This window comes from Eleutherodactylus coqui, chromosome 7 (genome assembly GCF_035609145.1).
Source record: "Eleutherodactylus coqui strain aEleCoq1 chromosome 7, aEleCoq1.hap1, whole genome shotgun sequence".
NCBI classification, from domain to species: Eukaryota; Metazoa; Chordata; class Amphibia; order Anura; family Eleutherodactylidae; genus Eleutherodactylus; species Eleutherodactylus coqui.
This window is the reverse complement of record NC_089843.1, coordinates 211,672,049-211,699,583: the sequence shown is the minus strand read 5'-3', so window position 1 is coordinate 211,699,583 and position 27,535 is coordinate 211,672,049. Positions and strand designations below refer to the sequence as shown.

At 45.0% G+C, this 27,535-nt stretch overlaps 1 protein-coding gene across 2 annotated transcripts in view; it reads right to left on the bottom strand.

Moving 5' to 3' along the window:
- The window catches only part of IDUA (alpha-L-iduronidase), a 131,875-nt gene that overhangs the window by 47,003 nt on the left and 57,337 nt on the right, over positions 1–27,535 (bottom strand). For both annotated transcript variants that reach the window (XM_066574323.1, XM_066574324.1), the window contains exons 3-5: positions 12,696–12,778; positions 11,459–11,566; positions 7,081–7,176 (exon numbers count right to left, since the gene is read on the bottom strand). In XM_066574323.1, the coding sequence (XP_066430420.1) occupies positions 7,081–7,176; positions 11,459–11,566; positions 12,696–12,778 (287 nt within the window). The remainder of the gene's footprint in view (positions 1–7,080; positions 7,177–11,458; positions 11,567–12,695; positions 12,779–27,535) is intronic.

Below are 27,535 nucleotides of genomic sequence, written 5' to 3'. Positions count from 1 at the left end.
CTCTGAAAGGCACACATCTTTATAAGCTTATACGGCATGGCTACCATCAATACTGTGTTTTTATAACTTTCATGTTGTTCAAAAATTAATGAATTAGCATTATATTCTCATTAGCAATTGTTTGGGCATTTTTTACCCGCCGTACTATATTGTAAAATTATTGGTTGCTGTCTTTCTATACATACAGTAGCAGTCAAAAGTTTGGACACACCTTTTCATTCCATGCTTTTTATTGTTTTTTTTCTTCATTGTGGATTTATACTGAAGGCATGAAAACTAGGAAGCATCACATATGGAATTAGGTAGTAAACAAATGTTAAGCCAGACTATGTTTTAGATCTTAGATTCTCCATAGTAGCCCCCTCTTGCTTTGAGGACAGCTTTGCACACTCTTGGCATGCTCTCAATCAGCGTCACCTGGAATGGGTTTCCAACAATCTTGAAGGAGTTCCCAGAGGCGCTGAGCACTTTTTGGCTGTTTTTCCGTGACAGTGCTGTTCAGCCCATCTCAATTGGGTTTTGGTCGGGTGATTGTGGAGGCCATGTCACTGACGCAGCATTCCATCACTCTCCTTACATAGTCTGGGGGTGTATTTGCAGTCATTGCTCTGTTGAAAAACCAATGACAGTCCCAGTAAGCTCAAACCGGATGGGATGGGATGTCGCTGTGGTAGCCACGCTGGTTGTGTGCTTTGAATTAATCACCAACAGGGTCACCAGTAAAGCCCCCACACCATCACACCTTCCCCTCCACTCCATGCTTCATGGTGGGAACCACACATGTAGGAACCATCCGCTCACCTTTCCTGCATCTCCCAAAGACATGGCGGTTGGAACCAAAACTCTGAAAATTTTGACTCATCAAACCAAGTACAGATTTCTGCTGGTCTAATGCCCATTCCTGGTGTTTCTTGCCCATGCACTTCTCCTCTCCTTCTCCATATTCTTCAGTAGTGGTTTTCTTTGCAGTAACTCGACTTAAAGGGGTTTTGTCATTAAAAAAAAATTATCTAAACTCACCTATTCCTTCCCTGTCTGTCTCCTTATTACATCTTCTCCTGGTTGAGCTTCTCAAGTGCCCCAGGTCAACTCACTGCAGGCTGGGCCCAGCTTGTTATGAGGGCTGCTTATCACAAACTCCTTCCTGCTGGGTCAGTGAAGGTCACATCCCTGTGCTGTAGCTTCACTGCCTAGGAAGGAATTGTAATCTATTTCAGAGGCAGCTTGCATGAACAATCTCTGAAGAAGATAGGCAGTCCTCCTGCTGGCCTGTGAGCTGTGACGTAAGTTCATTGGAAGACTGCCAACCAAATGTACGTAACCTCACAGGAAGGAGAAGAATCAGGCAGCTGGATTCACATGATGGCACTTGAAGATACATTTTAAGTTCTTGAAATTTTCCGGATTGACTGGTCATCTTGTCCTAAAATGACGATGGACTGCCACTTCTCTTCACTTAGTTGAGTGGTTCTTGCCCTAATGTGAATTAGAGCAGTAGCTGAATAGGGCTGTAGACTGTATGGGACTCTGTACCAACCCGACCTCAGCACCACACAACTGATGGTCTCAAACACATTCAGAAGGCACAGTCTTGATAAGACAAACCTGTTAATTGAAATCCTTCTAGGTGACGACCTCATGAAGCTGACTGACAGAATACCAAGAGTATACAAACCGGCATCAAAGCCAAAGGGGGTAATTTGAAGAATCTTAAATATAAAACATATTCTGGTTTAAGACTTTTTTGTTCATTTCTTAATTTCATTTGTCTTCCTTCATAGTTTTCATGTATTTAATACGAATTTCTAATGCAGAACTTAAGAAAAACTAAACAAGAAAAAACATGCACTGAAAAGGTGTGTCCAAACTTTTGACTTACTGCATATATATACGACTAGCGATTTTCCTTTAAGAAAACTACATTTCCACAATTCCAGACAATGGTGAGTAGAACAAGAATGCATACTTTAATCTTCAAAGTGTTAGGCCGCCTGCAGACGGCCAGGTCGGATCCGGCAGCGAGAATTCTCGCCGCGGGACCCAACCCGAGCGCCTGCAGAGACCAGTGCGGCACTCACCTGCTCCAGTGGGTCCGGATCTTCCATGTGCCGGCTGTCAGGCAGCCAGTGCATGCAAAGACCGGAGCCGGCGGCCGGGCAGTGGCGTTTCTGTGCGGGGCTGTGCAAGACCCGCGCAGAAATACAGCATGCCGCGGTTTGTTTTCTGCACGTGATTTCGCGCGGACAAATTGCGGCCGTCTGCCTAGGATTGCGTTTTCTAACGCAATCCTATGGCAGCTTCCACGGGCGGAAATTCTGCGGGAAACTCCGCCGCGGAATTTCCGCCCGTGTGCAGGGGGCCTTATGTGGATAGAATACAGTTTCTGCAGATATGTGTGTATAAATGAATAAATATATATATATATATATATATATATATATATATATACATACAAGATACAGTTTGTGTAGACAGTAAAATCTCTACTAACGTTGGTAATCTGTCCGAAACTAATCGGCTTTACCTGAAACCGTTGCTACTCGAGGTAATTATTTCCATAGGAATCAATGTAAATCCAATTAATTTGTTCTAGACATTCCAAAAAACACCAAACCACATTTAATGGAGAATAAATATGGTCTTTAATACCAAAAACAATAATAAATGAATATAAAAGACTACTGTAAAGAATAAAGGAGCATTTAGCATGTTATTGAACATGTTACTGTGTGTTATCTGTGGTGTTACATAGGACTGCAGGTCACATCAGCTGTACTACATTACATCCTCTGTCCTCAGCTTTATCACTGTGTTCTCATTGCTGTTACATAGGACTGCAGGTCACATCAGCTGTACTACATTACATCCTCTGTCCTCAGCTTTATCACTGTGTTCTCTGTGCTGTTACATAGGACTGCAGGTCACATCAGCTGTACTACATTACATCATCTGTCCTCAGCTTTATCACTGTGTTCTCTGTGCTGTTACATGGGACTGCAGGTCACATCAGCTGTCCTACATTACATCCTCTGTTCTCAGCTTTATCACTGTGTTCTCTGTGCTGTTACATAGGACTGCAGGTCACATCAGCTGTACTACATTACATCATCTGTCCTCAGATTTATCACTTTGTTCTATGTGCTGTCACATAGGACTGCAGGTGACATCTGCGGCACTACATTACATCCTCTGTCCTCAGCTTTATCACTGTGTTCTCTGTGCTGTTACATAGGACTGCAGGTCACATCTGCTGTACTACATTACATCCTCTGTCCTCAGCTTTATCACTGTGCTCTCTGTGCTGTTACATGGGACTGCAGGTCACATCAGCTGTCCTACATTACATCCTCTGTCCTCAGCTTTATCACTATATTCTCTGTGCTGTTACATAGGACTGCAGGTCACATCAGCTGTCCTACATTACATCCTCTGTCCTCAGCTTTATCACTCTGTTCTCTGTGCTGTTACATAGGACTGCAGGTCACATCTGCTGTACTACATTACATCCTCTGTCCTCAGCTTTATCACTGTGTTCTCTGTGCTGTTACATAGGACTGCAGGTCACATCAGCTGTCCTACATTACATCATCTGTCCTCAGCTTTATCACTGTGTTCTCTGTGCTGTTACATAGGACTGCAGGTCACATCAGCTGTACTACATTACATTATCTGTCCTCAGATTTATCACTTTGTTCTATGTGCTGTTACATAGGACTGCAGGTGACATCTGCGGCACTACATTACGTCATCTGTCCTCAGCTTTATCACTGTGTTCTCTGTGCTGTTACATAGGACTGCAGGTCACATCTGATGTACTACATTACATCCTCTGTCCTCCGCTTTATCACTGTGTTCTCTGTGCTGTAATATAGGACTACAGGTCACATCTGCTGTACTACATTACATCATCTGTCCTCTGCTTTATTACTGTGTTCTCTGTGCTGTTACATAGGACTGCAGGTCACATCAGCTGTACTACATTACATCCTCTGTCCTGAGCGTTATCACTGTATTCTCTGTGTTGTAGCATAGGACTGCAGGTTACATCTACTGTACTAAATTACATCATCTGTCCTGAGCATTATCACTGTGTTCTCTGTGCTGTTACATGGGACTGCGGGTCACATCAGCTGTACTACATTACATCATCTGTCCTCAGCTTTATCACTGTGTTCTCTGTGCTGTTACATTGGAGTGCAATTGTACAGTACTGTACTAGTGTATTACCTGTCGCTGATGATGGAGAAGGGCGGGTTACATTAGCAGCAGCAGGAGGAGACGCTGAGCAGGAGATCACGTGGGCCGCCACACGCCAGTGTTATTAGAGGCGACCAATGTTGCTAGAGACAAATGTTTGGCTAAAAAAAATGGCCTTACTCGAAATCGGCCTTAGTAGATAACAATGCTAGCAAAGGTTCTACTGCATATGTGTGTGTATGTGTATATATATGTGTGTGTATATATATATATATATATATATATAAACACACATACACACACACACATATATACAAAGACTGTAGTTTGTCCACATAACACATTGCAGATTAAAATATGGAAAGAAGGTTCCATCACCAACACAGAAGGGGGTTCTTTACTGTAAGAGCAGTGAGACTGTGGAACTCTCTGCCTGAGGACGTGGTGATGGCAAAATCCAAAGAGCAGTTTAAGAGGAACTAGATGCCCTTCTAGAGCGCTACGATATTACAGGATATAGACATTAAATAATCAGCGGGGTTGTTGATCCAGGTCTTGGAGTCAGGTGGGAACTTTCAAAACGTTGATCCAAGGATTATTCTGACTGCCATTATGGAATCGGGAAGGATTTATTTCCCCCAAATGGGTTAAATTGGCTTCAGCCTCATTGTTTTTTTTGCCTTCCTCTGGATCAACATTGGGAGGTGGAAACAGGCTGAACTGGATGGGCCTAACATACTATGTTACTATGTTTCTTTCATCATAGCTTCCCACTGAGCCACTGTTGTGGCCACTGAAATGAGAGATAATGTTAAAGGGGTTGTCTCGCGGCAGCAAGTGGGGTTCAGCACTTCTGTATGGCCATATTAATGCACTTTGTAATATACATCGTGCATTAATTATGAGCCATACAGAAGTTATTCACTTACCTGCTCCGTTGCTGGCGTCCCCGTCTCCATGGTGCCGTCTAATTTTCAGCGTCTAATCGCCCGATTAGACGCGCTTGCGCAGTCCGGTCTTCTTCCTTTCTGAATGGGGCCGCTCGTGCCGGAGAGCTGCTCCTCGTAGCTCCACCCCGTCACGTGTGCCGATTCCAGCCAATCAGGAGGCTGGAATCGGCAATGGACCGCACGGTGCACCGCATGGTGCACCGTGGGTGAAGATCCCAGCGGCCATCTTACTTAGGTAAGTAAGAAGTTGCCGGAGCGCAGGGATTCGGGTAAGTACTGGCCGTTTTTTTTTTTTTTATTCCTGCATCGGGGTTGTCTCGCGCCGAACGGGGGGGCTATTGAAAAAAAAAAACCCGTTTCGGCGCGGGACAACCCCTTTAATACTACAACATACAAAGACAATTTAGACAATTGTTTGCTTCCAACTTTGCAGCAATGGTTTGGGGAAGGCCATATCCTATTCTAGCATGACGGTGCCCCTGTACACAAAGCAACGTCTATAATGACCATTTTGGTGTGGAGGACCTTGAGTGAACTGCACTGTTTATGAAGCTGCATACTAGCTAACTTTTCAGACAACTTGTGTTCATCTAGTAGCCTGTAATGTGTCTCATCAATTTTGTAATATACTTTCATTACTTTTGTTTGTTTTTCCATTATAAGGCCCTTTGCACACGGGCGGAAATTCTGCGGCGGGATTTCCCGCAGAATTTCCGCCCCTGGACGCCTGCATGGGATTGCATTGCAAAACGCAATCCTATGCAGACGGCCGCGATTTGTCCGCGTGAAAATACGCACAGTAAACAAATCGGGACATGCTCTATTTCTGTGCGGGTCTCGCAGAGCCCCGCACAGAAATGTCTCTCCCGGCGCCCCGGCTCCGCTCTGCACAGAAAAGAGCCGGAGCCGTGGGAGAGGTGAGCGCCGCACTGGTCCCTGCAGGGGCTCGGGTCGGGATCCGACCTGGCCATCTGCAGGCTGCCTAAATCAAGGCTGAAGTGCGGCCCCTTTGCAGTCCACAGGCTCGGCTCCCTGCACACAGCTCTCAGGCCTGCAGCCAGTGTGTACACAATCTCTACCTCTCCTGATGTTAGATATACCTACCTGCTATGTGCACTTATCTTCATGCTGTAGGCATTATTTGTGTCTCCAGTTTGCTGAGGGCAAAGCAGCAGAACTCTTATTGGACTGATATTTATAGGTCTTGTGCCTTTACATAGTTACAGCATATGTAGAGATCACTATACACGCTGTGACCATGCAAATACACAAGACTCAGTAAAACATTTGTAATTAAAGGACATTACAAGATTGAGGAGACGAACAATTAAAGGCTTTTAAATGAGCAGAAGTTATGGTAACTAACTTCACATGGTTTCCAGATAACATTTCTTATTAGAGATGAGCGAGCGTACTCGGAAAAGCACTACTCGCTCGAGTAATTGGCTTTATCCGAGTATCGCTGTGCTCGTCCCTGAAGATTCGGGTGCCGCTGCGGCTGACAGGTGAGTCGCAGCGGGGAGCAGGGGAGAGCGGGCGGGAGAGAGGGAGAGAAAGATCTCCCCTCCGTTCCTCCCCGCTCTCCCCTGCAGCTCCCCGCTCCGTGCCAGCCCCGAATCTTCAGGGACGAGCACAGCGATACTCGGATAAAGCAAATTACTCGAGCGAGTAGTGCTTTTCCGAGTACGCTCGCTCATCTCTATTTCTTATCCATCGAACAATCACGAAAACCACCAAAATGTGAAAACAAACTCTACACCTCACATGACAAAGCACTTCTAGCCGTATCTATCAGCACCGTTTGTGTAAAAACAACAATCTTGCCGCTGGTTGTCCCAAATCTGTTTGTTTTCACGGCAGCATGCTCCTATAAAAGTGACCTGCCAAGCAGGTTCTATGGGTCTGCCCCAAAGCAGGTTGGACAAAATACTACCTGTTACTGTGATGGAGACGTTGTCAAAATCATGATGATCTGGTTCATTCCAAGTCTCGAAATTCCAGGTGGAGACGTGTTGTAAACCATACTTTTCTGCAATACACAAGAATGATAATGCCAAGGAAGATACAGATGTGCAATAGCTTTACATGTATGTATTTAGTAAATAACAACCAAATAATAGCCCTTCCTGGTTATCTGTCCTGGAGTTATACACTGCAATAACCCTGCAGTAAGCAGATGGCTCGGGATCTCCTGCTGCGGCTGACAACAGAGGCTATTGCCCGGAAGTGAATTTTGAGTCTGGAACACTATTGTAGTGATCCAAACTTTATCTTTGTGCTACAGAGCAGTGATATTCCTCCCCAGTGCCCTCATGGTATATTGCTGACATAGAGGCATCTCCCAGGGGACCTCGGGGCTTGTTTATGGTCCAGTTTAGATTAGCACTCCCTTTTGCTTCCTGTGCTTTAGGCCAATTGACCTTTGAGTAGCCGGAAAGAGGTCTGTCTGTACTACTCTAGATCTCTCCCTTTATATAATGTTCATTATACAGGCACACTAATTAGGTTGAAGTACCAGAGAATAATCAGGTTGCTCCGACCTCCTCTGCTCAAGCAGCAGTGCATGACAGGTAATGGTTTCTACACTGCGCTGTATAGAGGATGGAATACATAATCAGTAACGACTGCTGTACCTCTTCTCCTCCTGCTTACTAGTTATAGTTCCCAATGTACGCTTACTCCACTAGGGGGAGCAAATCTGTATTTCCTTACCTGTATGGGAGCTTAGTCAACCAAATATCAACTGCAGTAGAGCACTGGACTTATTAAACATACTGTAATACAGAACCAAGCTCATCGACTCTGCCAGTGCTCTACTGCTGCATCTTTTCTCCTCCTTCTTACTAGTTATAGTTCCCCATGTACACTTACTCCACTAGGGGGAGCAAATCTGTATTCACTTAGCTGTATGGGAGCTTAGTCAACCAAATATCAACTGCAGTAGAGCACTGCGCATATTACACATACTGTACTACAGGACCAAGCTCATCGACTCTGCCAGTGCTCTACTGCTGCATCTCTTTCTCCTCCTGCTTACTAGTTATAGTTCCCGATGTACACTTACTTTGCTAGGGGAAACAAGTCTGTATCACTGAGCTGTATGGGAGCTTAATTAACCAAACATAAACTTCAGCGTCTCTCCATGGCAGAAGTAGCAACTTTAACAAGTAAAGTAAGGGTAAGGCTACATTCACGCTGGCAAGCACGATATTGGGCCAAGAATTGCTTTCAATTCCTGGTCATTGTTATAAGGCTTGTATAAAGAGTCTAACATTGACTCGAAGGAAAGCTGCCTTCCAATAGGTGGCGCTGCAGAGGTATTGTTCCATCTCCCTTATTTGCATATTACCCAGAGGATCATGAATGGCCTCTTGAGTCTCCTCACTCACTGTCTGGGTGCTCTCCCTAACGAGAAAAGATTGCAGTTTTGTGCGAGAATATCCCTAGTGTAAATAAGCCCTTGGATCATTGTGGATGTGTATTTGGGGTAGAGACAAATGTAGCGACCCTTGTCCAATCAAAATGTGGTTTTACCATAAATTGGTAACATTTTTAAATGATTGCTAATGTCAGCGTGATATCAGTAAGGAGGCAGCAGCATCACCTGCAAAAAGCAGGTAAACATCTATTTGGAAGGCTCACTGATTTTAGGTAAAAGCGCACCCTGGCCCTGTTCTCAAGTCACATTGCGTATGCTGGACAGCTGCACAGTGGCTGCGGCATGAGTCCATATCCTTAAAGGGGTATTCCTGTCTTAGTCATTTATAATATATGCACGGAATATGCCATGATTAACTGAAAACTATGGGAGCCGTATCTATCTCCACACCCGGGGTTCTGTACATATACCACAAATGTCTAAGGTGTGAATACTCCTATAACGGTGCGCAGCTATTATATAATTTGGCCTGAGGTTCTGCAGTTACTTGTGGTTTAGGAGAAACACTGTTGCATGTGCATCGCGCCAGCTAAGGTTCTGTTCCCACTGTACTTCAGGCATACATTCGCTTTACACATTTCATCCCTGCTGATGGATATATATATATATGACCTAGATGTATGCCTATAAGTTCCAAATATCTGCAATTTACTCCCAATGTAAAAACATAAAAAAGGATACAGTATACATTCTTTTCCAGGATTCGGCCCGGGTTAACAACTCCGCTGGAACCTCCGCCGCATCCAGCAAACTAAGAAGAGTGGCGACAACTCCGCTGGAACCTCCGCCGCAGACCCGGAAGAAATAGCGCCACATGCAGTGCTTTTCCTTCCGGTAAAATGGCGGGCAACTGAGTGGACCCCACTATAGTCAACGGGGTCTATTCAGTGCTGTTCGGTTTCATCATGAGATGGACCCGTTCGGCCAGGGGATTCCCATTTCCTTCTCCTGAATGGATACACGTGAACACGGAGCGTAGAGCCCAGTGTAGCGTGAACAGCGCCAATTCTGTATCTTTCATGTTAGACTTAAAAATCAACTAGGTTTAACTTCCAGTATTGGCGTATCTGGCTACTGTAAACAGATTATGTATACAGAGACAATACTGAAGCTCGGGGACGATGATATATTGTCATATATACACATCCTCCATCGCTGCCAGCAGATAGTGTCACATTAGAAGACAGAGGAAGCAACTGTTTGGACAACAATAGCTGTTTTTAATAAAGCTGCTGGTATCGCTGTTCGGGAGACAGTTTGTTTTCCCCCCAAAGAATCAGACAGTGCGCATAGTGAGAAGGCGGCGTGGACATTCTGCCCTAGGCGCAGAACGGTAGCGCAGCAAGGTGGACACTGACTACAAATGGACGGCTGCTGCCAGGCTTTAAAGTCGCAAAAATATTTTTACTGATAATTTCAAAAAGCTTACAAAATAAGCATCGTGTTGTGGTGTGCGCCGTCTGCGTTCTACTATCACAATATCTTAATTAAAGGGGTTGGCCAGAATTTTTACTATTTATGACCTTTTTTTTTAGGAGCCCACTGTTCAAGATCGATAGGCCCACACGTAGCGTAGAGAGCGCTGCAAGCAGACAGCACTGTCTGTTTTGCAGTGGCCAAGGTTGGTACTGTAGGCACAGCTGCCATTGAATTCAGGTAGTAGCTGTACCTGCACTACCAAATCGGGTTGTGGCAATCTTGATAGGGCTATCTACTTCTTAAACAAAACCTTGCCGTGATTTCAGAAAGAACCGCTTGTGATCGCTGAGGACAGTGATTGGTTACAGTGGTCATGAGCCGTTACAACACAACATCGCTGGTAGCCTGTTAGCAAAGGACAATGGGCAGCTACCAGAGAATCTCCACTGGATTAGAGGGAGATTGAGGTGTTGTTTGTTTTTTTATTTATTTTTTATTGTAGGATATTTTCAGCTTTTTTTTAACTGCCGGACAACCCCTTTAGTGGAGGCATAGCGCAGCTTTCATAAACACTGAAAGGGTTAATGGCCACATTCCTGGTGGTCTATGGGCTATTTCACATTGATGATAAAGTCATGCGGGTTTTGGGCATTTCAAAACTTACAAAACTCGCACGAAAATAGAACCCATTCTTTTCAATGTGTGTACTTAGATGGGCGATTTTTCTCTCGTAGCGATGCTACAGGATGCAAGAATCGTGGCATGTTCCATTTTCAGGGCGAGTCTGGCACAAGAATAGAGCATGCAGATGTGCGGTTCCCCACACAGGGCACAGACAGAGTGGCCGGGGCCTGTGCGATGCGAATTATGCCTCAGAATGTCGGGAGTGACTCGCACTCACTCATGTGAATCCACCCTAAGGCCGAGCTCAGACCAGCGTGGTTTACATGCTGTTAAGCAGCGTGTAAATCACGCTGCTGTCATCCTGAAAAAGATTGCATGACCGGGCTGTCTCTAGCTCCATAGAGCAGCCGTTCACACATCTGTAGTGTGGGCTTCGATGGCTCCCATAAGTGCCTGTGGAAAGCACCCTGCACCGCTGCGCACCACGGAGCTGACAGGCGAGTCAGCATTTGCTGTCTGTGTGGGTGCTTCCATAACAACCTATTGTGTGGTTTACTCGCTGTGGTAACAGCATGTAAACCACGCTCGTCTGACCAAGCCTAAAGGCAGGGAAGTAGTTGAAAAGCGGGACTCTGGTGGTCTAGTGCAGGGAAAGTGTTATTTGGCACTAGCTGTGCCAGCTTAAAAGCAGAGGACTACACCCAGTTTTCCATGACGTATACTTACATCACAGTGCACCAAGTTGTTAAGAAGTTTGTCTACTTTTTGGATGAAATCATCAGATGTATTAAGTCGCCAAGATGCAAACAAATAACCAGCAGCAACTTACCAATGTACCGTTTTGCTGTTAAAAAGATCAGTTGTCTCCATTCAAAGACTTGTACTTTATCTTCAAAATTGGTAAAATATCCCGATGGACTTCCCATCAATTCAAAACCTTTAAAGAGATATAAAAGTTTGTATTCACTGACTAATCACAGTGGCTCAACCATGAGACCCCACAAATTCATAGAATGGTACCGTGCAGTTCTGTGTAGATGGACTGATTGCAATACATGTGTACACGGGTGCCTGCTGGAAGAGGGGAGAGACATATCCACTGTATGCTTTCAGTGCTCCTAGTAGCCAACCAGCACAACAGTTTTTGTGCCATTCTGCCTACTAGTAGTATGGACCTGTGGTTGTAATATGCCATCCTTATCTGAGACTCGAATCTGGGAACTCCTGTGCTCCAGATGGCAGCTCTGTATGTTGAGCTATCCAGCTTGCTGGACAGCTCCCCTGCTAAATCCTAGCATAGTCATTGCTCCTGTTCCTGTTTCCATGTCTGGCTCCGCCCGTTCCTTGATTAGGCAACACTATAAAAGCCTGGCCCTGCCCCTCCCTCACTGCGTGCTTAGTGTGCTATGAGCCCTCAGCCTTTAAACCAGCTTCTAACCTCTACCTGCTCTCGTTAAAAGAAGATTGCTCTTTTTGTACTGACCACTGGTTTGCTCCTGACTACGTCTCTGCTGAATCCTCTGTACTTCATCACCCTCTCTGTGTACCGACCCCCAATTTGCCTGACCACATTGCCCTTCCTTGCTGGTTACCACCTGAGACTCCAATCCAGTGCCAGACCATGACACCTTACATTGGTTTTAAAAGAGGACCTTAGTGTTCCCTACGTCAACTATTTAGAGACAGTAATTCTAAGTAAACTTGTCCAGTGATTGCTCTTTTAAGAATGTTAACCTTTTCCAATCCACTGTCTGACATCTTCAGACATTCTGATTGAAGGCTGTGCAGCTCCGATGTCGGAAGATGTCTGGCAGGGTACTCTTACTGTATATTACTGTCCGCTCTGTTGTCGGGTGCCTCTCCAGCATGTCACATACCGCAGTACTGGCTCTAGCCAGCAGATGGCGCCATTGTATAATGGCAAAAAGAGAAAACCCCCTAGGAAACCCTGAATCCAAAATTGGATTGCAAAGGGTTAATAGTTTACAGAAATGACAACCATGGTATATTTTGAAATAGAATACAGTATTAATATTACAGGTCGAAATTATTGCAGTTTTTCTGACCTGGCACCAATCCATTCTCCGCTAGAAGATCCATAAGTTCATCCAGTTTAGAGAAGTTGTAATTCACAGTCCCATTGACATTTCTGAGGAAAGAAATCATCTGAATTAGTTCCTTGTGGTTCAGATAATTGTTAGGAATTATCTTACTAGTAGGCAAATAGAGAAGTTCATAAGTACAGGGTTATTACAAAAGGTGAAGCCCTCATAACTGACGTTTAATGACACTCCGATACATAAATTTGATATCAATGGAAATAGAAACTGTCTAATAGGAAGACGCTCTTGTTGCCTACAGCAACCAATCACAGCACAGCTTTCATTTCCCAAGCTGCTGAGCTAAAATGAAAGCTGCGCTGTGATTGGTTGCTATGAGCAACAAGAACCGTCTTACTGTTAGACAGTTTTGCCAAATGAGGTCCAATATGTTTTATTCTTCCATAGTCGTCGTTAGAGGAGATATGAGACAAAATATCTGCCAGCAAAGACAGGAGAGCATTTGTGTCCTTGATTGTCACATCTACCAGTCTATTAGTGTGAAATCTAGGTTTGGTGAAGATCCATCCAGCGGGGACTCCAATTTTAAGGCAATGGGTTGCATCTGTAAGTAAAAATCACCCAGCCATCCACCAGAAAGCGTGGAAACAGCGGAGCGCGTCCAGCAAGTTTCACACGGAGTCCTAAGAAATCCTCCGTCAGAACGAGCAGAGAATTAGATGTCCTGCAGCCGACTGTGTGGAAGATTCTGCGCAAACACTTGTGATGTCATTCCTACTGATTGCAAGTGTTACCGTGCCAGAAACCGGACAAAGTGTGGTGATGTTCTTTCCATGAGAGTACTGTAATGGACAGCAATGGTTTCATGGAGTCTATAGTGATGAAGCTGCCTTCCATCTTTTGGGCAAAAAACGTAATGTTAGAATATGGGGATGGGGGAAAAGCTCGGAGGGCTCTTATCTGCTTTCAGTTCCTTTGTTCTCCGGCGGGTTAAATAGCTGAAACAATGCTACCAGCACTAACCGCGGAGAAGTCAGCGTGTGGTCCTGATAAGACCGCACAACGATTTTTAGGCTGGCTTGAATTTAGCGATCAACGAAAAGTGCACGATGGCCGCGCGTTTAGACAAAACGATTATCGCTCAAAAGATCGTTTTTGAGCGATCATCGCTCTGTGCAAATGGGCCTTTAGAAGTGAGCTTAGTACGCAACTACAGAACAGATGGATTGGCTGTTCAGGTGGTGACAGGCTCGATCTGTGTTGAGTGACAAGGGGGGCTCACATTCAACACTTCTGACATTTTTTGATGTTCTGCAAGAAAACTTTTTGAATTTCTGTTTCCATATATATCAAATTTATGTATCTGAGTGTCATTAAACTTCAGTTCTGAGCGGTTGAAATCAAAGAGATCACTTGTAATAACCTTGTATAATTTACGAGCAGTAACTAGAAAGGTCAAAGTGGTAAAATACTTGGAAATGGGAAAAAAGTTAGGTGGGGCAGAATGGGAAGAAACAAAGAAATTCTCGGAAAAACTAAGAATAACCTAGTAATAGCAGAGAACAGACAACAAAAGAAATAGGTCATAAAGAGAAGATGTGAAAGGTAAAAATAAAACAGATGAATAGACTGTACTGTGTCTGAATGGCTCCAGGTTGTAAGGGAATGATTTGAGAATCGGAGTCTATTAGGATATAGCTGGAAGGGCAACACCGTAATGTACAGCGAAGGTCCTTCAAAGACAAGGTGGATGGGGATGACAGATGTATAAGGAATCAAATAAGGAAAAACATGATACCAAATATATACAATGTTTAGTTTTACTATTTTTATGCAATAATAGTATATAGTTTTTATGTCATTGCATTTAAATGTGTGTAGTTAATAGAGATGAGCAAGCATACTCGCTAAGGGCAATTGCTCGAACGAGCATTGCCCTTAGCGAGTACCTGCCCGCTCGAGAGACAAGGTTCGGGTGCCAGCGCGGGGGAGCGGTGAGTTGCGGCAGTCAGCAGGGGGGAGCGAGGGAGAGAGAGATCTCCCCGCTCTCCCCCGCAGCTCCCTGCCCGCCACCGGCACCCGAACCTTGTCTCTTGAGCGGGCAGGTACTCACTAAGGGCAATGCTCGCTCGAGCAATTGCCCTTAGCGAGTATGCTTGCTCATCACTAGTTGTTAATTGTGTGTAACTATTGTGTTACTTTTATTTTGTGGATCACCAGGATTACAGAGACAGCAAATATGTGAAGTCATTTTTTTTTTTACAATTTTGCACAGTAATAGCACATTTTGTGTAAAAATAAAAAAAAATTATATATATTGTTGCAACCTGAAGGATACTCGCTTTCTTGGATCGCCAATTTCTCCATTCAGGATGGTTGGCACCACACACATGTATACTCAAGACAACAGAATTACTTCAAATTCTGGCTTTCCAACAGTTTTATTTCATACTCAGCAAACACATACTGGAACATACAACGATTTCAGGGTTCACAACCCACAGAGTCCCTGTTACTATTCACCAACCGGGGTGTGTAGAGGGAACCCTACTCCATCAGACCTTGTGACAGGTCCAGTCTGATCCGTGCTGGACCTCTGGCTTTCAGCCAACATCCCCCTTGAGTGTGGCAGAAACTGTTACTTTTATCTTACTTCCTGCCACACCCACAGGTGTTCTCTCTCATTTCTGGTACAAGAATGCCTGTCTACAGACTTCTACAGGCCAAGTTTTAGCTTTCTGAATATGGTGGTATAAAAATATATAAAAAGCTAAAACGTTCTTCTTTTTGTGGTTGTATGAGGGCTTGTTGTTTGCGGGAAGAGATGTAATTTACTTTTCTATCAACTATTTATGAATCTACGCCTCCTGTTCTATAACTGTCTGCCTGAGGTTTGGGCAGCACGTTCAAGCTGACAGCTTTCCTTTACTATAATATATTGTACTTTATACCTTGCTTTTATATGTACACAGTAGATGATGATAATGTGTAGAGCTATTAAACCTTTACAATTTCCAGATAGAGTAATTTTGATAGTTGACTATAAGTAAGGGCCTACAAGCCATAGAAACATGCTAGGCGATTGTTATGAGGCTGCGAGTTAAAACCAACCACTGGTTTCTCCTATGCCCATTGCTACTATGAGGAGAGACCCTCTGCAGAACTCTGGAGGAATGGAGTAATAACCTGTTTCCCTGAAAATAAGACATAGCATGATTTTCCAGAATTTTTGAGGATGCAAAATGATTTTTCAGGCTTTTTGAGGATGCTTGAAATATAAGCCCTACTCCAAAATTAAGCCCTGCTAACAGTTAATTTAAAAAGTCAATTTAAATAGTGTCCAGGCAGCCATACATGTAAAAAAGTTAAAACCTTTTTGAACAAAAGTTAATATAAGACACTGTCTTATTTTCGGGGAAACACGGTAGTAAGTCATAGGGTGGGAAGTGGTTAGAGCCAGAAAATTAAATCCATGCCTGCTATTTGCATCTCTTTTTGCTCCGCTTTTGTCAAACATTTGTCAAACCCCACGACCATACCCCCTCTTACTAAACCTTCGTCAGTTTTCTTGCCACACAATTTGTGCCTTTTTTATGCAACGCTATGGTGCGAAATGAATAATAAATTTCCTCTATTTTTGCATTCGCAGTTTTCTCTGAGAACATGATGGATAGACAAGACCATAAAGAAAGTTCGACTTAGGATGCGGCATGGTTGTGTAAGCAAGAGAAGAGCCTGTTTACTGACAATATACAGCTTGAAGGCATCAATGACTCTTATGTCACCCCTGAGTTGTGCATATGAAAACGTGATGGAAGTACTTGACCAGTTTATTGATAAAGTTTAGCAATGAGTGCTAAAATGATGGTGTACTTTATCCTTTATTGATCCGTTCCCTTTTCTTTATTGGGGAAGCCAAGCCCCTTACGCCCTCTTCCTTGGTCAGCCTCCTATCCTTCTGTACTTTGACTGAAAGTCAGCGATCATGACAAGTGAACGAATAGTGAGCGACTTTTTTACATAAGTTTGTTCTTAAAGGTAATGTCCAACTGCGCTCCAGTCACCCCTCACTTCTGGTCAATGCGTCACATGCCTGTCTAAGTGTGACGCCCCCTCAGCCAATCAGTGGCCTAAGTGTGCTTCCATAGAAAGCAATGAATGTGAACACTTGACCAAGAATTAACTTGAGACCAAAAAAAACTGAAAGTGAGCAGAGAAAGGGGTGACCGATGCTGCTGGAGTATAGAACAGGTAAATAGATCTCGCTTCATTATTTTCTAAGCAGCCACTGCGGATTATTTTTTAAAAAAAAGTCTTACTGGATGACCCATTTAACCCCTTAAGGATGCGGACCTTTTTTTTTATTTTTGTTTTTGTTTTTTCCTCCAAACTTTTAGGAAGTCATAACTTTTTTATGTATATATCATCGTCGCTGTATGAGGGCTTGTTTTTTGCGGGACGAGTTGTATTTTCCAATAGTACTATTTAAAGGGGTTGTCCCGCGAAACAAAGTGGGGTTATGCACTTCTGTATGGCCATATTAATGCACTTTGTAATGTACATCGTGCATTAATTATGAGCCATACAGAAGTTATTCACTTACCTGCTCCGTTGCTAGCGTCCTCGTCTCCATGGTGCCGTCTAATTTTCAGCGTCTAATCGCCCGATTAGACGCGCTTGCGCAGTCCGGTCTTCTTCCTTTCTGAATGGGGCCGCTCGTGCCGGAGAGCGGCTCCTCGTAGCTCCGCCCCGTCACGTGTGCCGATTCCAGCCAATCAGGAGGCTGGAATCGGCAATGGACCGCACGGTGCACCGCATGGTGCACCGTGGGTGAAGACCCCGGCGGCCATCTTACTTAGGTAAGTAAGAAGTCGCCGGAGCGCGGGGATTAGGGTAAGTACTGGCCGTTTTTTTTTTTTTATTCCTGCATCGGGTTTGTCTCGCGCCAAACGGGGGGCTATTGAAAAAAAAAAAAAACCCGTTTCGGCGCGGGACAACCCCTTTAATGCAACATATAATGTACTGAAAAACTTTAAAAAAATTCTAAGTGGCGTGAAATGTGAAATGGAAAAAAAAGCAGAATTCCGCCATCTCTCGAGTGGTGGCGGCATAGAATACAGAATGCAGCAAAAATGACCTGATAACTTTACTCTATGGGTCATACGATTACTACGATACCAAATAGATAGAGTTCTTTCTGCTACACTACTTTTAAAATATAAAATATCTTTGGAAAAAAATAAAAATAAAATGCCGCCATCTTCTGACAGCCATAACTTTTTCTATTTTTCTGTCCACACAGTTGTACGAGGGCTCATTATTTGTCGGCTGTCCGGTAGTTTCTATTTGGAGTACATACGACTTTTTGATCACTTTTCCTTGCATTTTGTCTTGGAAATAGGGTGACGAAAAAAAAGCGCAATTCTGATATGTATTTTTTTTTTCAACCCTGAACAGCTGTGATAAGTGGCGGTGCTGATGGCAGCTATTGTGGGCGGGTGTCAACTTTAAGAACAGCCTGCACTCGCATTGTATGGTGTGGGATCGACTCCCCATACAAACCCTGAACATCCATGATGTAAATGTAGGTCCTGGAGTGTGAAGGGGTTAATGCTTCCAAAAGCCATAATACTATATACATCCCCGTATAGTCAATCTGCTCAACAATGTCTTTAACTACAATGTTCTAAAGAAATAAGAATCTGCTAGAATATGATTGCAGCTCCGTAAGGTGCCTAGTAGAGATAAACCTGTTTAGGGCATTTTTGCACTCGGGCACCGCTTTTTCCGAGTAACTGACTACTCTGACGAAAAGATTCGGGGGGCGGCGTGGTGGAGTGGGGGGTAGCAGTGGGGAACAGGGCAGAGCTCTCCCCCCCACACTCCCCTCTGCAACCCCCCGCTCACCCCCGGCGCCCCCCGAATCTTTTCACCTGAGTAGTCGGTTACTCGGAAAAAGCGGTGCCCGAGTGCAAAAACGCCCTAAACGAGTAAGTTCGCTCATCTCTAGTGCCTAGTATTACACAAGGCCTATGTGTTCTACAGCATCTGAGCTGTCTAGAACTGCTGAACTAATGATACCGCCATACTGTGCACTTATGAGAGCATGAAATGTACTGCGCTCAGTGTGGGTTCACACACAGTATTTCCTGGAAAACGCCACATTTTTCATGATAGCCAGATATTAGCTGTACCTCAATAGGAAAAAATGAAATGCGCCACAAACTGCGCGCTTTTGTTGGGGCTTTTTTTATGTTTTCTTTTTGGTCAAAAATTTGCAAAATAAAAGAAAAAAAAACGTCATCTAAAAAACTCCCATCTAAAACACACATGAACCGGTTCTAGTAACAATTGTTAGCTTTTTTTACATGCATTTTTTTTTCTGGGGGGGGGACAAAATGGTCCGCACAGAGTGAATGAGGGAAATCTCATATAGATCTTTTTAACCACATAAGGTCTAAGCACGGCAAATATATTGCACTTCATCCCGGGCTTTAATCCCGACTGATAGCAGAAGTACAGCGTGGGATTAAAGCCTCTACTCCTGCAACTAAGCAGGAGCACACCAGGTCCTCAGCTAACAGGGACAGCTGAGGACACAGAGGAGAAGGGGAAGCGATTTTTAACCACTTCTGCCTTCTCCTTTCCTAGTTCCGTATTGTTTAAAAAATAAGTAAAAAAAAAAATTACAGATAAAAATAAAAATATATACATAAAAAAGAAAATGACCCAAAGCCGATGCCAACCAAAACCGTCACCGTGTGCGCCCTGTATTCCAAAGCTATACAAATTATATGTCAAAACGCCCAAAAACAAAATGAGCAACCTGTTCCCATACTTTATTTTAACATGAATATACTAATTAAAAAAAACAAACAAACAAAAAAACTACTATAAATAAATAAAACAAATCTTTTTTTTTTTATAGCTTTTTACTCCCCATGAAACAGAAAAAACACTCAGTGAAAAAAGATATTCAAAAAAATAGCCGTATATGTCAAAAATAATTTTGGTAGCTGAAGGAAAAGTGAAGGATTCTGGTTCATCATCCAGCTGTTAGTTCGCGTTTAGACCGAAGGGTTATTATCCGTCACTTCTGCTTGTTTGAATGTTTTATAATTAGAGATGAGCGAACGTGCTCGGCCACGCCCCTTTTTCGCCCGAATACCGCGATTTTCGAGTACTTCCGTACTCGGGCGAAAAAATTCGGGGGTCGCCGTGGCGGCGCGGGGGGTTGCAGCGGGGAGTGGGGGGGAGAGGGAGAGAGAGAGAGCTCCCCCTGTTCCCCGCTACTAACCCCCCACGCCGCCATGCCTCTCCCCGCCCCCCGGCGCACCCGAGTACTTTTCGCCCGAGTAGTGAAGTACTCGAAAATCGCGGTGCTCGATTGCGAAATCGCCCTTACCGAGTACGTTCGCTCATCTCTATTTATAATCATTACGCCTTTCACTGTCTACAGAGATTACATGACTGTCTGCTGGGTTTTATGCACTCAACACAATCATTAGCAGTGCTGTCCACATACTTCTGGCCATATATTGTACTTCTACCTTTTGATATTGTTTTGCCTCTTCCACCCAGGAGAAAAAATGTTATCAACTAAAATGTTTCTACAAAGTCAATATACTACATAGGACTCTGTGGGTCTTAGCGGTATCTTCCCTAGGTAACTTATAACATAAAAAGATGTATCATTGCCTATGGCCACCTGCAGACAGCCGGGTCGGATCCCCTGCCAGAATTCTTGCAGCAGGATCGGACCCTTGCCCCTGCAGGGACCAGTGCGGCTCTCACCTGCTCCCGCGGCTCCAGCTCTGTGATGTACCGGCGCATGAGCAGAGTGCCAGAGTGACATTTCCGTGTGGGCCTCTGCAAGACCCGCACAGAAATAGGACATGCCGCGATTTGTTTTCCGCGTGTGTTTTCACGCGTACAAATCACCGCCATCTGCATTGGACTGTGTTTTGTAATGCAATCCTATCCAGGCGTGCACGGGGCGGAAATTCTGCGGGAAATCCCACCGCGGAATTTCCGCCCGCATGCAGGGGGCCTATAACATCTCTCTATGTGGGTACCTGCGTCATCGCTAAGCGATGGCATGAGAAAAGTAAACAAAAAAAGGTGCACAGCGCGTGACCGCCTGTGTGAGTACTGAGTACGCAGTTATGCGCAGAACATTACTCTGCCGTACGCAACGCCACGGCCGGACTCTCAGCTGGGATCCGTTGTTGGCCGTCACAAGCAGATTCCGCCTACGGCCCTGTGAGCCCGGCGTTATTCAGACCGCGACCTGTAATCCGTAATTTACAAGAAGCCCTGGGAACGCTCGCCTTCCTGCAGTTCCAGGAGCAGCTTGTTGAGCGTCTTCTGTGTGAGACCGCCGCACCTCAGCAAGATTACGAAACCTCAAAGCGTGCCACTTTACACCCATACCCGCCTCTGAGGTCAAGAAATACCCCCCAAAAAGTGCCCAGTTTGCATCAAACATGGGAGACGGAGGGATACCCGGTTTTATTGCCCCATGTGCCCATCCCAACCAGGCTCACGTAATTACCCCTGTCTTCTGACATACCACAAAGTTCCCATTATTACTTTTATCTAAGATTTAGCGCGAAGGGTGGGGGGGGGGGATTGTTTTTAGGGAGTCAATGTTTTTTCTGCACAAGTGAGCAATTGGGCCTAGAAATAATTCAGTTGTGCCCTTCAAAATCCAATGGGTGTTCCTTCCATTACAGGCCTAGCCATGTGTCTTGTAAGTAGATTAGGGGCGCAACGGGTATGTTTCTGAACACGGGACAAACAGGGGGATCCATTTTGGGATGAAAGTCTTCATTCATGTGTGTGCTGTACAAAAAAACTGTTTTTAAAATTACACAATTGCCAAAAAATTGAAAATCTTAGTTTTTTCCTTCTGCTTTGTTGAGTTTCATTCAAAAACTGGGGGGTCAAAATACGCAGCACACCCCTAGATTAGAGTTTTAAGTGGTCTAGTTTTCAAAATGGGGTCATTTGGGGGGGTTCGCCATCGTTTTGGCCGCTCAAGGGCTCTACAAGTGGGCAATTGGCCCTAAAACACCTTCAAGCAAAACGTCTGTTCTGAAAGCCACCGGCTGCTCCTTTCATTTTGGACTCCGTTGTGCATCCAGACAAAAGATCAGGGCCACAATGGGTATATTTCTGAACACAGGATAAGCAAGGCTATCCATTTTGGGGTGTAAATCCTCATTTTCATGTGCACTATAGAAAAGAAAGCGGTCTTTAAAATGACATATTTGCAAAAATATGTTATTTTATTTTTTCTCCTCTAAATTGCATTAGCTCCTGAAAAAAAATACTCATGACCCTCAGTGAATACATTAAGGGGTGTAGTTTTTAAAATGGGCTCATTTGTGGAGTATCTATCATTCTGACATCTATGAGCCTTTGTAATATTGGCTTGGTGCAGGAAAACAAAGTGTTCCTCAAAATGTTGACAATTAATGTAAAATTCGTACGTCTCCTAAATGGTTAAAAAAAACCTAAACTTTTTAAAATATGCATCCAGAATAAACAGATGGAAATATATACCTCATCAAAAATTTGTGCAGTATGTTTGCACATATTTTACATATTGCAGTTGAAAAAGTGCAAAAATTACAAGTTTTTCAAAATTTTCCCAATTTTGGATATGCAAAACAGTTACGAAGTTTTTTTATGTTAAAGCGACACGTCACATTTCCAAAATTTGGCCTGGCCATTAACCCTTTTCAATCCAATTTTGGATCCAGGGTTTCCTAAAAGGCTTTCTCTTTTTGCTGTTATACAACGGTGCCATCTGCTGGCTAAAGCCAGTGTGTGTGAGCCAGAATGGCTCCGACAGCGAGTGGCTGGCAATAGACGGTAAGAATACCCTGTAGGACGTCTTCTGAGATTGGAGCTGTACAAGCTTCAATCAGAATGTAGGAAGACGTCACAGTGGATTAAAATGGGTTAAAGGGGTTGTCCCGCGCCGAAACGTTTTTTTTTTTTTTTCAATAGCCCCCCCGTTCGGCGCGAGACAAACCCGATGCAGGGGTTAAAAAAGAAAACCGGATAGTGCTTACCTGAATCCCCGCGCTCCGGTGACTTCTTACTTACCTTGTGAAGATGGCCGCCGGGATCTTCACCCTCGGTGGACCGCAGGTCTTCTGTGCGGTCCATTGCCGATTCCAGCCTCCTGATTGGCTGGAATCGGCACGTGACGGGGCGGAGCTACGAGGAGCCGCTCTCCGGCACGAGCGGCCCCATTTAGAAAAGAAGAAGACCGGACTGCGCAAGCGCGTCTAATCCGGCGATTAGACGCTGAAAATTAGACGGCACCATGGAGACGAGGACGCCAGCAACGGAGCAGGTAAGTGAATAACTTCTGTATGGCTCATAATTAATGCACAATGTACATTACAAAGTGCATTAATATGGCCATACAGAAGTGTATAACCCCACTTTGTTTCGCGGGACAACCCCTTTAAGGCACAAACAGGCTTGGTCACTTAGGGGTTAGTATGGTTAACATATTCTAGCCCATCGGAGTCCAAGAAGACCCTCATTTGGCCTCTGTCAGATAATGAAGCCTCACAGATATGTTTGGCGTGTACGCCAGAAGGTTTCCACGAAACGAGAATCACTAAGGGTATGTTCAGATGGCAGAACCCAATGCAGATTTTATGGCAAGGATTCCTGCTCTAAAAACCGCTTCTGAAATCTGCAGCTAAGCCACAAATTTCTCCTCCATCGTTGCCGCGAATCCTAACAGAGGTTTAGTGTTGTCAATGAGCAATATTGAGATACAGAATGTCTGACACAATTCCACACAAATCTGTGACATGTCTGTTTTTGTAGCGGATCTCTGTGCACGTGAATATCCCCATTTAAAATTCTGTTTCGGTTCCGGAGGATGAAAGGAGTCCATTAGCTCTAGTCGATCTTCTCAGCCACCCCTCTGTTCCATCAGTTCTTGGTCTCGGTTTCAAGTGGCCAATAAGGACACCACTATTTTTTTAACTCCACTATGCACTGCCGTGTGATTTGCCAGCAATGAGCACATGAGCAGCGCTGGCCATTCACAGAGCAGGTATATAGTGCATTTGGTGATTAGGTAGTCTAAAAATGGTGATGGCCATCTTGGCTGCCTGAAAACTGAAACGGATACCAGCAGAAAGGAGGAATAGGTAAGAGTAGTGCAGATAATATACACCCTCTGGTCGTGGACATTTCTCCTGAAACACAGGAGATTTTACATTTCCCGGGAAGGACCGTGGAGGAGGATCGCGTTGGGGTTCAAATGCGCAGGCCTCTGATAAGACGTTTCATCAGGAGCTTTGGTGGTCGGAAGTGCCTCAGCCTGACGCCAGGACCTTTGGGGGTGGGAAGGGCCAGAACCAGACGCCAGGAGCTTCGGGGATGGAAAGGGCCAGGACCTGACACCAAGAGCTTTGGGGGCGGGAAGGGCCTCGGCCTGGCACCAGGAGCTTTGGGGGCGGGAAGAGCCTTGTCCTGATACCAAGAGCTTTGGGGGTGAGAGGGGCCTCGCCCTGACGCCAGGAGATTTGGCGGCGGGAAGGGCCAGGGCTTAACGCCAGGAGTTTTGGGGGAGGGAAGAACCAGGGTCTGATGCCAGAAGCTTTGTGGTGGGAAGCGCCTTGGCCTGATGCAAAGAGCTTTGAGGACTGTAAGGGCCTCGGCCTGAAGCCAGAAGCTTTGGGGGAGGGAAGGGCCTCAGTCTGACGCTAGGAGGTTTGGAGCTTGAAAGGGCTAGGGCCTGATGTCAGGAGCTTCGAGGACGGGAGAGGCCTTGCCCTGATGCCAGGAGCTTTGTCTTTTCTCTGGATTTCTCCTTACACGGAAGGCAATGATGAGAGTAATCACTGCCACCCAATATTCCGGAAGTACGTAATAAAGTAAATCATCTCCCAAAGATACAGCGGCAGCTGCTGCGGGACAGGAGCTATAGGAGGCTCTATATGGATAGCTGAGGCTCTCCAAAAACAGTGCCACCCCCTGCCCACAGCTTATGTGTGGTATTGCAGCTCAGCACCACTAGCTCAAATGGATTGGAGCGGCAATAATAGACACAACCTGTAGACAAAATTTGAGCCACTGAAAGAAGAACCTTTGTTTTACCCTGTACAACCCCTTTCAGGTCAGTGGTGGTCATATACAACTGTATACAGTACTTTGCTGCCATAGCAAACTGAATGACAAACAAATTCAAGGACCCTCAACCTCAAGCATGTACCCTCTTAGATTATAAAAGTAATCATAAAGCATTGTTGTGTATTGCGGCTTGCTACAAGCTTGAAACATTAATACAGTAACAGAACCAAGCTCAGTACATAGATACAATACTGGAATTAAGTTGATAACATAAATACAGTCCCAGAACCAAGCTCATAACTTAAATATAGCGGGTATAGAGACAGAGTTAGATGGAGGATGGTTCATATAGGTCCGTAAGACACTAGCCCATGGAGAAAAACATCATCTGTTTAGGAGGACCTAAGGGGGGGGGCATCTGCTCGAGCCTACATCTGCCTGGTGACACCTCTAAAATCTGGCGGCTGGCGCCCTGTGCGATCGCATAGGTCACACATTGCTAAGGCTGGCCATGCCTGTAGCCAATAAAACCTCTATTATAAAAGGCAGGAGCTTTAAAGGGGTTGTCCAGTTGTAAACTATTGATGGCCTCTCCTTAGGATAGGTCATCAATAAAAGATCAGCAGGCCCTGACACCTGGGACCCCCTCCTATCAGCTGTTCTCTGGGCTGATGGGCTTGTGCACTGAGCTGATGTGTGCAGGTAGTAGACAGCTCCATTCTCACTGCAGTGGCTAGGCTTAGTATTGCAGGCCAAGTCTCCATTGAAATGAATGTAATACCAAGCCTAGCCACTTGAGTGGGAGTAGAGTTGTTTGCTTCCTGCACACAACAGCTCAGTGTATAAGTGCACTGACCCAGAAAGCAGTTGATTGCCAAGTGTCCCTAGCAACAGACCCCTGCCATTCTACAACTGATGATGTATCCTAAGGATACACCATTAATAGTTTGCAGCTGGACAACCTCTTTAAGGCCCTTTTATATGGTCGATTTACATGAACATGATCATTGGCCCAGGTAAACGGGATGTGTTGATGACAGTGTTGAAATAGTATGGGGGACAAACAATCATTTTAATAATTGTTCATCCCCCATAGTTCCTCATCGGCCGATCGTGTCTTCATTTCCTATCTTCGCTGACTGCGATGTTCTGATACGGCTGAAAAGCGTCTATCTGAACGAATGCATTGGAATCCAATGCTTCCGATGTTTTATAGCGGCAGAATAGCCGCGATAAGACCCTCATGTGAAAGCGACCAATCAATGACTTTTTGTGTACTTGGCTGGATTTACTGGTTTTGGCCTTGGTCAGATAAGCATATGCCGCTCGCATGTGTTGAAAACGCGTGAACTGGAAATGTTTCATATATGCATTGCATGAAACATTGCCCTTCCCTGGGGCTGCTGCGCTTGTAGAAGCACAGCTGCTCCAGGAGGAGAGAGAAGAAGCGCCGCAGGGCTTCAGGATTTCCCCAAAGCAGAAAGAGTGAGCAGAGCTCTGTGGGGTTTCCCCATAGCATGGAGAGATGGAGCGGAGAGAAGGGTTAATCCCCCATTGCTCCGCTCTCTGCCCCTTGCTATGGGGAAATGCTCCGGTGCTCCGCTCACTCTCCCTGCTCAGGGTAGATCCCCCATTAGCTCTGCTAAATCTCCCTGCTATAGAGAAATCACGAGGGATATCCCCATAACGGAGACTGAGTGGGCGGGTCTTGAACAAGTGGGCGAAGCCACATGGATTCTTACAGAGAATCCCTATAGCAACCCATAGGGGGCGGGGCTAGAGGGTGATCCGTCTAGCCCCACCCCCTCTTCCCACAGTCTTAGGGGAAGCCCTGTAACCCTGCCCCCCTCTCTCTCCCCGCAATAGGGAAATCCCTTGTAGAGAGAGGTGGGCGAAGTCCCCTACTGTCCCCTGCTGCTGAGGGAATTGCCCAGCAGGGGGGCAGGAGGAATACCCTGCCGCTATAGCGGGACATTTAAGAGTTGCTTCTAGCCAGAATCACCTTTAAAATGTCCAGCTGTAAGCAGTGGGGAAGCTATTCCCTGCCATGGAGTTTCCATTACCACCTGCTCCCATAGAAGTCAATGGAAACTCCTGCCGGTCGTCCACTGAAGATAGTGCATGTCCTATCTTTCTTAGATGCGTGGCGTTTTGCGCCCCTAATTCCGCACATATGAACCTTTCTATAGGGACCCATTGGCTCTTTTAGAAGCATTCATTTGCATGCGCAAAAAGCACGCTCGTCTGACCGAGGCCTTTAGGCGCAAAGCTTGAATAAAAGCACGATAGCAAATTAGCACATAACACTCTATGAAGACGAACGGCGGTGGATTATAGTTTGTTACATAATGTTTATCTTCATGCAGTCTTAGCCACTTTTTCTTAAGCCTTTATTACTTAACACGGAATAGAAAGGTTACTTTACGCAGACAGGATATAATCAGTAGTCATCCAATGCTTCAGCACAGTCCCAACCCCTTGATGTCCGGGACAACAGAAACCAGCGCCGAAGGAATGAACTCAAAGTTCAGTAAATTATGAGTATGCCTCAGCACAATTTCCATCCTGCGAACGGTTAATAAGCAATCTCAGGTCCTATTTAAATGCAGCTCCTTTGTACACCATTATTCTTCTGCACGTCTTCCTGTACCGTGAACAGCCCGAAACCGAGCCGTGTACTTTGAACTTCATCTCCCTAGTTTATTATACGTCAAATGTACGCGCTCATACGGTGT